The following is a 13,752-nucleotide window of genomic DNA, read 5'->3' on the forward strand; positions in this document are numbered from 1 at the left end:
AGAAATACTTTATCAAAAAACTCGAATCTATTCAGAATAGGGCTGCGCGTTTTATTTCACATTATGACTACAATAAAAGCATAACAGAAATTAAACTCGACCTCTCACTCCAGCCCTTGCATGATCGTTGTGATATAGCCCTGCTATCATTATTTCATAAATATGTCCATAATACAGCACCATCAGTTCTGCCTCTTGAAACTCCTCATTACAGGTCACACCGGCTGTACAATTGGTTCAATTTATTGTGCATCTACGGAAAGACTAATTCATTTAACTACTCCACTTTTCCAAGAGCTATTCGCCTTTGGAACAATCTTCCTAATGCCATCGCTTCTGAGAGCGACCAGGAAAATTTCCGGCATCTTCTAACAATGAATTTTTCAAACTCTACATAACCTAACGTGTTATTTTTTCTTGTATTTCCTATTATTATTGTGCTACTACCCCTTAAATACTGTTTTGTTATAGCCAAATATTGTACCGCTTACTCTGTAATTCTATTGGTTATATTTTACTTTGTGAAAGTGTCTTGTTCTCTGACCTCTCGTGTTCAAAAGCATTCGGTTTGTCTTTTGTACAATTTAACACCACATTACTGTATGTTACTGCATTTCTTATACTATTTTTTGTATATGTATTCACATATGTATTCTAGTTATTGTATAATGTTTGAGTGTACTCTCCCCCCTTACACAATGCCTCTAAGGGCCAGTAAGGTTTCTTTAAATAAATAAATAAATAAATAAATAAATAAATAAATAAATATTTAATTCCAATGAAATGTTAACTCGCATCTGCAACAACTAGGTACAATAAGGAAACATGTGCAGTGGCTAGAGTTTCAAATTATACACTGCTCTGACTAATATTAGTGCTCTACTGTCTCATGCAGCACTATTTATGGAAAGCACAACTGCCCACAGAGGTTTTCAGAGCATGAAAATAACCAATACAGTGGATTTATTTGCTGCTTAAGCACAATGCTTAAAATTGACAGGTCTGTGGTGATGCACTTGCCTGTGTTAATTACACAGTAATTGTAATTCAGGGGTTTTATGTGTCAAAACTACAATCTTATTATGAGGCGTGCCCATAGTTGGGACTTAGGATTAATTCTGACCACCTGTGTTTTTTTTTAATCTGCTCCTAAATCTATCTATGTGAGAGCTTGTTCTTCTTGCCCCGAGTAAAATGTGACCATCGCAGTTGGGATCGAACCTGTGACCTTGAGCTTAGCAGCGTAATGTCATACCCATTAAGCTACAGTGGCAGGTGATTAAGCAATCCCTGATTTAATGCCAGCTTCTGCATATAAGCTGCATGAAAATTTCGATTTTCCATGTGTTCCATGTTCTGAAAACCATCATGGGCTGGCTAAAGCAAAGATGGAATGAAACAAATTCACTGTAAATGACATTTTAGTAGTATGGCTTGCTGGGCCACTTGGTGCATGGCCATGCCCAGAATATGTCCTGTAAAGGACTTTTTCAATATTTCAAGGAGCCTTAGAAACCTTCGGCTGTGACAAACTATGTAATCAATGTAATGCTTTTATAAAGAAGGAAGAAATGCACTCACAATGTGCCTATGAGTGAAGTTGCTTCCAACTTTTGCAAACTTGATTACTGGTGTGGGTGTTCCTGTTGCAATGCAACGCAACTTTGCATTCTCTCCTTGACGCACCGTCTGTCTCTCTGGTTCAATGTGTACTGAAGGGATGTTCCTTCCTGCGTAAGTGTGGCAAAGTAGACATTAGAACATGCACAAAGACTGGGTCACACGGAAGTGTCAAACTTGACTGACAGCACATGTCTGGTCCTTTTTTGACGTCTCTGCTATCCGTTTATGCTGCCCAGCCACAATTGTGAATCAGAACCAACTTGCCCACCTTTCAGTCATCCTTGGCTGATAGTTGTGTAATGGCTTAGCATCTATCACTGATTAAAGCTTCAATCAATCCCACATAGTTATTTTATATTCCATTTTCTGCATAACTAAATATAGTAGAATCTCAGTAAACAGAAGATGCTTAACAGAATTGCTGCTTAAATGAAACAGCCTCATGGTTGATTGGTTTTGCATTAAGGCGATGCAAAAACATTTTTTTAATATAATGACATTTTTTCCAACTCCAACTAAAAAATTTCACCGAAAACAAAGCTGAGGTGCCAATCTTAGCGACATCACGAGTTCTAGCTAGTTATTCACATTTTCACCAAGGCGGCATTTGCTGACTTTTGTTGGTGCCATGGAAGTGCGGCTTACTGGGACTGTGGTTGGCTGCAGCTTTATTGTGTTGGCAATGTCAGTGAGCTGTGAGTTGGCTTAGCATTTTCAATGACAGCACAGACAGAAATGCCTGCAAAATGTGCACTTGCTAGAGATGAAGATAGAAATTACCTAAGATTTTAAGCATGGTTTCTTCACTAAACTGGCTTTTTTTTTTTACTAAATTGCCCTTTTTTCCTTTTTATAACTATGCTTAGTGCTTCTAGCTCTAATCAATGGCTTCATGCATGTAGAAACTTTGTAAAGGGAAGCACTATAATCAGCTATGCTACACCTTTATTTCCTGTTGGCAATAAGGTATTTGCCCCCTTTCAAAAGAGCATCTAGGGCATCCTTGAGCTCAATATCTCGATAAACGGAACTTTTGATAAATGGAACTTAACTCCCTGGTCTCTTGATATTCCGTTTAAAGAGAGCCCACTGTATATCTTCAATTAAGTGCTACGTAAGTGCTTTGTCATTTACTGTTTTAACCCCTGTTTCTTTCTGTTGATAACAAAAACTGACTTTAATCACTGGACAGACACAAGAACATGACAAGACACAATAGAAAGATGCACTTCAGTTAAAAACTTCACATGATGCTACAAACTAAATGCTGCACACTCAAACTTTAATCCCAAGAACAAGAGTTCTTGAACAGAAAAACAATGATGGAACTGAAGGCATACTTGTTGTTAGCTGCAAAGGTGCCTGGCCTTGTGCTGTTCCATAACGATTGCTTGCGATGCACAAGTAGCTTCCTTGGTTCTGTTCGTCAACATTTAGCAAAGTCAGCACACCTCCCACCTAGAGGAAAAAGGCAGGAATGAGATTTCAAAACAGAAGTACGTATTATGCCACTTCTGTGGGCTTGTTTATCTTTGCGTAGCAACAACTATCTCATGTGGAGTAAGTGTTAGGTTAGCAGCACTTCAATATGTCTGCTTGAACTGAAATCCTGCAAGTGCCTTTGAATGGAATCCTGGTGTCCCTTCTGCTGGCTATGCCCCTTTTACTTACAGGACTGCTGCTCTTGATGTGTTCTTCCACTTGCACCAACCATTCACCCACTCTTTTCTCAGCTCCTTGAAGTTAGGCCCTTCTTCGACATTGTCTGGCTACCTTCTCTTAAGTTGACCTCATTTTATTTCATCACAAGAATCAATCATCGTTGTATTTTTGTGGAAATACCAGTCATATCACTTTGCTTAGTGGCTAGATTATTTCAGCCAACCAAATACCAATTTTATTAATAGACTTTAATGCTAACAATGGGTTCGAACATTTTGGAATATGTTGGATAATGTTGGCGTAAACAATATGCCAGAATTTTGCCTCCTCCTTTCAGTCTTTCCAAGAAAATGCAACCTGCCATGTATTTTACTTTGCTGCTTCAACTGCCATGCTGCTATAAAAGCTCCTATATTCTTGTAACTACATGCACAATGGCTGGCTGGCTAGCGAGCTAGCCAGCCAGCCATCCAGCCAGTTAGCCAGCCAGCCTCTTACACCGGCCCAGTGGCCCAAGATGTCTACCAGTTTGGGCCACTAGCTATGTGCTCGTGGTTGTGATGCCGTCGTGATGCCATTGTGGTCATTGCGTCATCATAATTCCAGGTTTGTGATCCGACTTTTCTCGCTGTTGTCATTTTCATGCCTTCTGTGGCAAACCAGTGGCCCTAGTTGTGTAATAGCTTGGGCCACTAGGTATGTGCTCATGATGGTGATACCATCGTGGTCATTTCATCGTCGTCATCCCAGCTTTGTTATCCGACTCTCATCGTGTCGTCCTCATGACATCATTGTTTACAGTCATTATTGCTGTCGTAATTGTTCCTTTACCATCCCTCAAGCTTCATCATTCAACTCTTCATGCCATTGTTGTCATACCCTCATCGTCATCTCATTGTCCTCATACCGTTGGCATGCTATCATTGTCATTGTGTCATCGTCATACAGAGAGAGGACAGACATTATCTGACAGAGCAGACATAGCGTCTTATGCTGCAATGTTTTCCTTCGTTCTCCTGTATTGCTAACCAGAATATAAGCTTCCTTAAATTTTTCTCTTTAAGCAGAGTCCTGTGTTGTAAATATTTCACATTATGCATTTCTTATCATGCCGTGATCATGCTGCCATCACGGTTGTTGCATCATTGTCATTCTAACTTCGGCATGCAACTCTCTTCATGCTGTCATCATCACGCAGTCTTTTTGCCATCGTCATCACTTCAGTAACATCCCACTGTCGTTATGCCATTGTCGACTACCTCCTTCGTTGTGCCATCGACATCATTCCTTCTTTGCCATTCTATCGTAATTATGCTGCCGCCATTCAATCGTGATTATGCTGCTGCTGCCATGCCATCATCGTCATTGTATGCATCATCGTCATAAAGTTGCTATCACACACCTGTTTAATACCATTTTCATCATGCAGTCATGGTCGTACCATTGTCATTATTCCAGCTCAGTCATCTGGTTATTCTCACACCATCGTCATCCTGCCATCATCATCACAGACTTGTAAAATGGTGGCAACATGATGACCACTGTGATTATTTAAGAATCGTCTTCTTGTTGTAGTTATACTGTCTTTGTTGTTCCATCAATGTCATTCCTTCGTCATTCCATCAATGTGACTGCGTCGAGGTGTTGCCATGCTGCCATGCTCACAGGGGCCATGGCAAGCGAGTGCCACAGCAAAGTGGGACTACACTGGAGTATATCACACATCACCAAAGCAATGGAAGTTTAAGAATAACCACTACCGATGTCGAAACCTCAGCAGTCATGGAGGCATTGTGGAATCACGGTGTAGACGAGTCGTATGTAAAAATACTGAAAGATATCTATAGCGGTTCCAACCACAGTAGTCCTCCATAAAGAAAGCAACAAAATATCAATAAAGAAAGGCGTCAGGCAGGGAGATACGATCTCTCCAATGCTATTCACGGCGTGTTTACAGGAGGTATTCAGAGACCTGGATTGGGAAGAATTTGGGATAAGAGTTAATGGAGAATACCTTAGTAACTTGAGATTCGCTGATGATATTGCCTTGCTTAGTAACTCAGGGGACCAACTGCAATGCATGCTCACTGACCTGGAAAGGCAAAGCTGAAGAGTGGGTCTAAAAATTAATCTGCAGAAAACTAAAGTAATGCTTAACAGTCTCCGAAGAGAACAGCAATTTACAATAGGTAGCGAGGCACTGGAAGTGGTAAGGGAATACATCTACTTAGGGCAGGTAGTGACGGCGGATCCGGATAATAAGACAGAAATAATCAGAAGAATAAGAATGGGCTGGGGTGCGTTTGGCAGGTATTCTCAGATCATGAACAGCAGGTTGCCATTATCCCTCAAGTGAGAAGTGTATAATAGCTATCTTACCAGTACTCACCTACGGGGCAGAAACCTGGAGGCTTACGAAAAGGGTTCTACTTAAATTGAGGACGACGCAACGAGCTATGGAAAGAAGAATGATGGGTGTGTAACGTTAAGGGATAAGAAAAGAGCAGATTGGGTGAGGGAACAAACGCGAGTTAATGACATCTTAGTTGAAATCAAGAAATAGAAATGGGCATGGGCAGGACATGTAATGAGGAGGGAAGATAACCGATGGTCATTAAGGGTTACGGACTGGATTCCAAGGGAAGGAAAGCATAGCAGGGGCAGCAGAAAGTTAGGTGGGCGGATGAGATTAAGAAGTTTGCAGGGACGACATGGCCACAATTAGTACATGACCGGGGTAGTTGGAGAAATATGGGAGAGGCCTTTGCCCTGCAGTGGGCGTAACCAGGCTGATGATGATGATGACTACAGATGTTAACTAAACGTGACTTAAGAAATACGGCATGTCACTGCGTTGCTTGAACGCTCATCGCATTACCATCGACAGTAATTGTGAGATGACTATCTGCCGTAATTCTTTTTGTGCTGCTGTATTTCATAGGAACATGCACAGATATTATTAGCCTTGCATAAATAAATACAAGACCCAGACCATACTCTAATGCAAACTCAGGAGCAGGACTGCCCAAAGTCATTTTAGAGCAATTTTTGGAGCAGCAATGAATTGCATTATGGAGCAGTTTGGAGCAGACAAAATTGCATTTTGCAGCAGCTTGGAGCAGAATAAATTTGATTTTGGAGCAATTTGGAGCAGACAAAATTTTATTTTGAAGCAGTTTGGCGCAGGCCAATCTGAATTTTGGTGGAAAATGGAATATGGCAGCTGTTACGGTTCACTGTGTACAGCGATGAATGGAACGGATGCCAAGCACCTGAGACTCGACGTGCCTAATTGTCATGCTCGTCAACATGAAAAGACTTGTCCGTCAGGTGTGTGTGACGGGGTTGTGCACTGGTCCTACTCTCCTTTGCCCCATGTTCAACCCCTGTACGCCAGGGAGTGGTTTCTCTCTGAATTCCTCTGTGTGGCCTGACCAGAGCGCTGACATGTGACCTACGTTCAACCCCTTCATGCCAGGGGGTATTTTTTCTCCGTATTCTTCTGTGTGGGCTGACCAGTGTGCTGACAAGGTGCTCTACCAAAAAACAAGAGAGAATGAGGTTGCCCGGATGGTGGAGGGTATAAGAAGGTCCGCAAGATGCCACAGACCGATCTTCTCTGCCCATGCATGCAGGAGCACGCACGCTGAATGTTTTTGTGCTTTTTGTCTTGGAGCACATCGCTCACCTGTAACGATGCATTAAACTTCTGTTATTTGTTTTTACATCATCTCGTCTTCCCCATTGGACATTTCTCTGATGGTCAATCTGGTTTGTGCTCCAAGCAGATGCTGTTGAAGGTCGCTGAAACCTCGTCCCCAGACCAACCGGTGGCGGCCATAACACAGTGCACTTCAATACCACAACAAAACACAGAATAAACCAGCACAAGCGCTCTACTGCAGCAGCCTCAAGCAATGTCTTAAGCTGAATTTTAAAGCAGATCACACTGATACAAAAACTGTCTAATGCATGCAAATTTTTATAATAGTGCCTGTAGATTTTTAATTAGTGGTAGCAATCACACACACAAAAGAAAACCACACATTGTGCAATAGTGAGTTCGAAATTTCGAAAAATAGCCAAAGATATTTCTTATAAATACATTTTTCTTTACTGTTTCAACAGTGCGGGTGAGGTGCCCAGAGGTGTGCTTCATTAACACACCGTACGGAGAAGCCAGAGTTATGAACTACTGTGGTTTATTGAAAGCCATTTCTACATAACAGACCAGGATGATTTTAAAGTACCTAATGCTTACCTTTACGGTAAAACGTAAAACTATTTCAATATGTTTTTATTACACGTCCTCCACTAGCCCTTTGTGCTTAGTCAGAATGGCTCAGGCATCAACCATGTGGCATTAAATAGATTGGAATAGTTTTACATTATACGAGCTCTAGGGACAGAGATGCCCGCCCGGTGAACCTGCTGCAATGCGCGTCGCTCTACTGTCTAGTTCACTTGCAGAGCCTGAAGCCTACTTATCGTTGTTTTGCACCTCAGCTAGGGAGTGCCATGCTGTTGGGCCCACTAAACCGTGTTCTAGTACACTCTGAATACAGGTGTCCTGGCTGTTTCGAAAGCAGCAACCAGGAGTGACCACACGTGCTGGCTACTTGCAGGAAACACCGAAAAGTTGAGTGCAAAAATTACGAGAAACTTCGTGGGAGGCGCCGGGGCGCAGTCTGCGGAATGCGAACGGCTTCACTTTTTTTCGGAGAAAGAATCCGCTTGCTGTTGGTGACAACTGCCGGAGCACACATGCCAAAGACATTCTGGTGCAGCGTGGCGCACTTTCTGACAACTTTCTGTGTTTGGTGCAGTTTGGCACAGGCATTTACATTTGTGTAAAAATGGCACAATTGGCACAGGAGTCCCATCCCTGCAAACTGCATTGTTTTTGGCTGTTCCACAATATTCTTCATGGGTCAACCAAATCGCTGTGCAGCAGAAGCATTTGTTGCCTGAAGCTTTTGACTTCAATCACTTTGCAAGTTGACAACTAATATTTAAGCAGTAGAAATTAGGCAAACAATCCTAATTACATAGGCACATAATGAAGAGATATAAGCAATATTATTTGCTAGAAGTGTAAGAGTGTTAAACATATTAATATGAACAGAACATTCTTGTTATTTAATTAATACTCTATATTAAAATTATTTGGTGTTTAGAAATGTTTGCTTATGGTTGTGTACACAGACCTACCACAACTTTTGCAAGCAGATTTATTGCATTGATCTTTGCAAGTCAAGGCTCATTTTTTGATGTGGGTCACTACGTTTGAACCAGTAGCAAGATTGTACAGTGTAGAGAGACGAACAAGGCACTGTTTAGCTTCTTCATTTGGTTATTATGATCATCATGATCACTTAAATTGTGATGACTATTTATTGCTTACTTAAATGTTGTCCAGATAGATGCACCACTTTCCTTTCTGTCCTGTTAACAGCAATTAAACCTTTAAAAAAAGACAGAATTCAGGTTTGGCTGGCCCTCTTGTATCTTCCGTCTTTCCCTACTTTTTTAGCATGGGTATCAACTGTTCAGAGTTATTTTTCATTTTAAATCAATTCACTGATTTCACGATTGGCGCCCATCAACAATGCTAATATATTTCATGCAACCATTCAAGTGTCCAAGCCCTTGGCAAAGGTGCCCAGTGCAGCTCCTCTGTGGTTGGCAACAGATGCTATGAGCCACAAACAGACCAAATTTGAAGGCAGCAGCACATATGCTCAAAATGCCGCAGCTTCCTCCAAAAATAAAAAGTCCATACAATGCTTGTTTGTACCATATAACCTTTCTTTCCTATTTCCTATTTAAAACTGTTTTGCCCAATTATGAATTATCATAGGAGCTACACAAGAATTTTCATGGTCATGAACAAAACCACATTCAGTTCATTACATGGGCTCAGAGTAGCATGTCAGGTGATCAGCCAGGTCAACATCTCCACCATATCATTAAAGCTTGTATCTCTCTCTCTCTCGGCGTAACATGAAAAACATTGTCACGAAAATATCCACAATTAAGGCAACCTAACTTGAAAAACTTTTTAGGAAGACTTTGTTAAGGCAAAACCTTTCAGACAGAGTTTGCAAGCTTCACAGCACAAGAATAGTGTTCAAATCTTAGTTATAATGAAAAAAAAGATGCACTTCGCAATGCTGAGAAAGCTCATGCAAAAATGAAGTTGCACAGGCCAGCCATTACTGAGGTTAATTCTGTGCACAGCAGTGGTCTTTCAACAAAAGATGTTCAGAACTTTAGGGGTGGTGCGAATAGTGATTTTGGGACCGAATCAAGTACGAATCATATAGCACCACAAGGGAGTTCAATCGAATATTGAATACCTTTCTAATAGTCTGAATAATGAATGGCTGTTATCACAAAATATAAAACAATGTTCACAGCCAAGTAGTCTTAAAGTTAGCAAGTTTATGTCATTACATAGCGAAGCATTGTTTATTAAAGACATAAATGGAGCATTAGGAGCAAACAAGTAGTAGAGCAAACAGAGCCCTTCAGAGAGTGGAAATGATTGCTCCACAGCCCATAAAGTATGGCTACCTAAGTGACGTAGCCTGCCCCACTACATGTTTATACTATGCCTGCAGGGGTGAAAATTTACTGTACTTTTGCTCCAATTTTATTTTATTTGGGAACAGTTGACGTAGTGAAATATTTGAAAAGTATTTGAAAAATATTCACATTTATGAATAGTGACTATTCAATTCGAAGACCGAATCGATTCGTTATTTGAAAGTTTTGAATACAGTAGAACCTTGTTGATATGTTTTGGGAAAAAAAAATGGCAAAACCGCACTAACTGGGAAAACGTACGATACGAAGTAACTAAAAAATTTGACGGACTCAACTATTGTTGACATCTTATATGTAATGCAAAGCGTCGTGTCACGCGAATCGCTGCGGCATGAGGCGCCGACGCGTATCGTGCTGGTGGTGCTCCAGCGGCCTGAGACGCGCTTTGTTTTCCTATTGCGTGGTATTTTAAGAGGGCGACGGGAAACCGAAACGAAATCGAGCTGGTGGGCGACGCCGGATGCCACCGAAGCGAAACGTGATGCCCACATCACGCTGCCTGCAGCAGGGAACGATATGGATTATCGCCTGCTAAAAGCATGCAGTACACTACCAATGGCGCTGCGCACCACGCGCTATAAAACAGATAGGTGAAGATGCTTATCGCAATAGGTTTGACGGCGATAGTTGTGAACGCGCTGTGCGACAACCCGAGCGGAGATTTGCTGGTATCAGAGTAAGAAACTGTGCGCCCCGTCGTTTCCATGTGAGACGGGCGGCTATATACACTCTCAAAAAAAAGTGTACACCCTTTGGACTGCCCCTTCTGCTACACAACAATAATCGTCATCTGCCTTGATGCGTGTCTTTTCTTAATAACGCCGCACCCGCTACTTTCCTGTCGCGAATGTTATCATGCTGATAATGCGCATGCCGTTCGTTACTGGAAAGTACCGGGCTCGCAGCGTTAAAGAAATTAGGAAACGCATCAAGGCAGATGACGATTATCGTTGTGTGGCAGAAGGGGCACTCCAAAGGGTGTAAACTTTTCTGCTATTCTCGATCGCGCATTTTCGCATTTAACGGGCGGGCAAGCATTGCGGTGAAGCTGCCGCGGCGGGCAGCTATATATACTGTTCTCCATCACGTGCGCCTCGCGTATTTTCTTGTTTACACGGGATCTAGCGGCCACAGGATGTATCGTACGATCTAAATTCGGCGACGTGCTGAACGTTGGTGCCGAAAAATCATGTTTTCCGGGAATGTATGAACCGGTAAAAAATGAGCGCAACTCTATTGGATTATTTTTGTGGTCTCGATTGCGAACGTTGGCGCCGGGAAAACGTACGTAACGGGAACGTACCGACCAAGTTCTACTGTATTCGCACCTCCCTACAGAACTTGCTGCAACTGTGATCTTTAATTCTTACCTAACAAATTTCAAACAAACCTGTCTTTTCACCATGTGCTGCAATCGGCACGAACTGATTTGCTCAACCTTAGATATGTGTAACAGATGTTTTGCTAACACAATGCTAATCAAAAGCATTATAGCTACTTCTGTACAAACTAACCTGGTTCGCATTGTCTGGCATCGGGCCACCAGAAAATGACCATGTGATGTTTGGTGTAGGCCGTCCAGAAGCTCGGCAGTCAAAGCGTACAGTCTCTCCTTTTCTGGCCTCAAGACTTGTAGGGTGGATGGTAAGGTGGGGGCCCTCTCCAGCACCTGAGTCATCTTCAGAAACAATGGCAGCCATTGTTTCTTCTTCAGAGAGGTTAGTAAAGAAAGAGTTATAGGAGGTGGTTTCATAGTCACCAAGAAAGGTAAGCTCTCTTTTGCTTGTTTGGTTTCCTAGCTCTTATCATCTATAACCTAACCGTCCTTTAGAATCTTGCTTCTCAGTGTTGGCCTTTGTAGCTTTCAAACCACAAAGGTAATAGAAATTGCAAAAACTGCAAAATTACCAGCATGCAAAAATTATATTATACAGCCAGACACCTAGCCAGTACAGGCACATATTATAGCATGATTGCAGCAAACAGATGAACTTGTTGCCTAAAATTATGATAAATTGCAAAGTACAGAGTTCTGCCACTTAAAGACAGATGAATGAGGTGTGCAGTATAAGTAAAGAAGATCTCAAAGAGTAGAATATCATGAATTAGGAAGGAACAGCGCCAACTAAGTTGATTACGAGAGGGAGAACGACACAGGAGAATGACCCTCTCGTGATCGTCTTAGTTGGCACTGTTCCTTCCTAATTCAAGTATGCACCATCTGGCCCAAATGAATGTTGTTCTGAAGTAGAATATCATGGCATCTACCGGTATCAGAAACCCAAAAATTAAGTATAAAAGTGTTCAGCAACTTTTTAGCATCACTTTGGAGTGAAAGTAAAATGACTAGTCTCTGGCTGATGACATAAAACAACAGTGCCTGTCACTGCAGTGCAGGCATTTTTGCATTGCAGTTGGTGCTTTGGAAGTACTCGGATCCCTCACCAGCACATGGTTGTGTGATGCGCATGTATTAGTCTCAGTGAATACACAACTTCCAACCAGTATGCTGATTCACATACACTGCTAGAGCAAGAGACAATACTTAGTGGATTAAGCAAGTGAATATCATCACAGTCAAAATAACATGAAAATTATTTGTGAATGCTGACATAATTTACTAGTCTTGTATTGAATGACTGCTCCTGTGATCTATGAACTGGGTACAAGATCAAGATTGTGCAATATGTAGCTGACACAATAAAAAGAAAGTGCATGGCACTGCTAAAAATGGGCAAGTGTTATAACTGCAGTTCCAGTTTAAGAAGAAAATATTGTGTGGTTTTAGCTGAACATTAAGTTATCAGTATTGCACAGCAAAACATATATGTAATTTATATTTGATCACTTAGGAATAAAATAAATTCTTGAAATTTAGCCTAGCTAGATACACACAGTAACCTGTAAAGAAATGCAACACAACGCACAAAAATTTCTGTACAGTGTGAGGCGCTGCATTGTTCAAGCACATAATATGAGAAAACATTCTAGCTTGTTTTTTCTTCATTTGTGCAAAACCCGTTACATTCACATGCCCTCAATTTACATGAATTTTGCTATTGTAAAATGTTGCGAAATTTAAGGGCATGTGAAGTTTTCAGGAAAGAAATGTGGACACTAAGCTAATGCATCCCTCAGACAAGGAGTGATGCAAGAGAAAGGATGCATGAACACGTGTGTCTAAAAGACCAAGTAAAAGGCTAAACAGTTCGCACTGTTTCAAGAAGGCAGAAATGGTGGGAAAAATGGAAAGGGTATTTTGCGGTCCAAGTGAGCCATAGGGCCCAAGCCTAAAATTGCAAAGTTTAGTAGTCACTAATGTTGCATCAAGTCCTCATTTTACAAAAAGTCGGGGCCTTGAAATTTTAGGGTCTTACAGTGTGCTCTGTTCAAAACCAGTCTGCTGCAAAACATGAAAGTAAATTTAGCTACACACTGTTGTCCAGCAAATACCTGAGCAAATAACCATCTGGGTTTACTGCACAAGGACAAATGAAATCAAGAAATCTTCATTTTTTGCGGCCACGTACAAGTACAACTGATAAACCACATTTACTAGCCAAAGGGACTGAGCCACCCTAGCAGTGTAAAACCTTCTAACAATGGCTAAAAGCCTCTTATTTAACAAAGGCTGATTCTCCTCTTACTGAATAATAAAATATGCCTAAGAATTCGTCCTTATGCTCTTTTGTGTTCTCTTGGCAATCCCTGAAATGAATGTGAAGAGAAAATATTAACTGTTATTTCATCACTCATAACGCTATCAAAAGCCTCAAAAGCTTCATGAAAGAAAGAAAAGGCTCAGCCTCCATAACAGCAATGACGAAAACTGTTCAAAAACTTCCTTGACACCAGTCA

The 13,752-nt window shown here is 41.3% G+C and overlaps 1 protein-coding gene across 27 annotated transcripts in view; it reads right to left on the minus strand.

Annotated features, from left to right (window-relative positions):
• trol (terribly reduced optic lobes) overlaps positions 1 to 13,752 on the minus strand; it is a 623,238-nt gene that overhangs the window by 155,117 nt on the left and 454,369 nt on the right. For 25 of the 27 annotated variants that reach the window (XM_075684186.1, XM_075684204.1, XM_075684193.1 and 22 more), the window contains 3 exons: positions 11,409 to 11,602; positions 2,964 to 3,081; positions 1,582 to 1,730 (listed from right to left, as the gene is read on the minus strand). In XM_075684186.1, coding sequence (XP_075540301.1) covers positions 1,582 to 1,730; positions 2,964 to 3,081; positions 11,409 to 11,602 — 461 coding nt within the window. The remainder of the gene's footprint in view (positions 1 to 1,581; positions 1,731 to 2,963; positions 3,082 to 11,408; positions 11,603 to 13,752) is intronic. The other 2 variants (XM_075684183.1, XM_075684208.1) reach the window with 1 other exon arrangement.

Source organism: Dermacentor variabilis, chromosome 3 (assembly GCF_050947875.1).
Source record: "Dermacentor variabilis isolate Ectoservices chromosome 3, ASM5094787v1, whole genome shotgun sequence".
Classification (NCBI taxonomy): Eukaryota; Metazoa; Arthropoda; class Arachnida; order Ixodida; family Ixodidae; genus Dermacentor; species Dermacentor variabilis.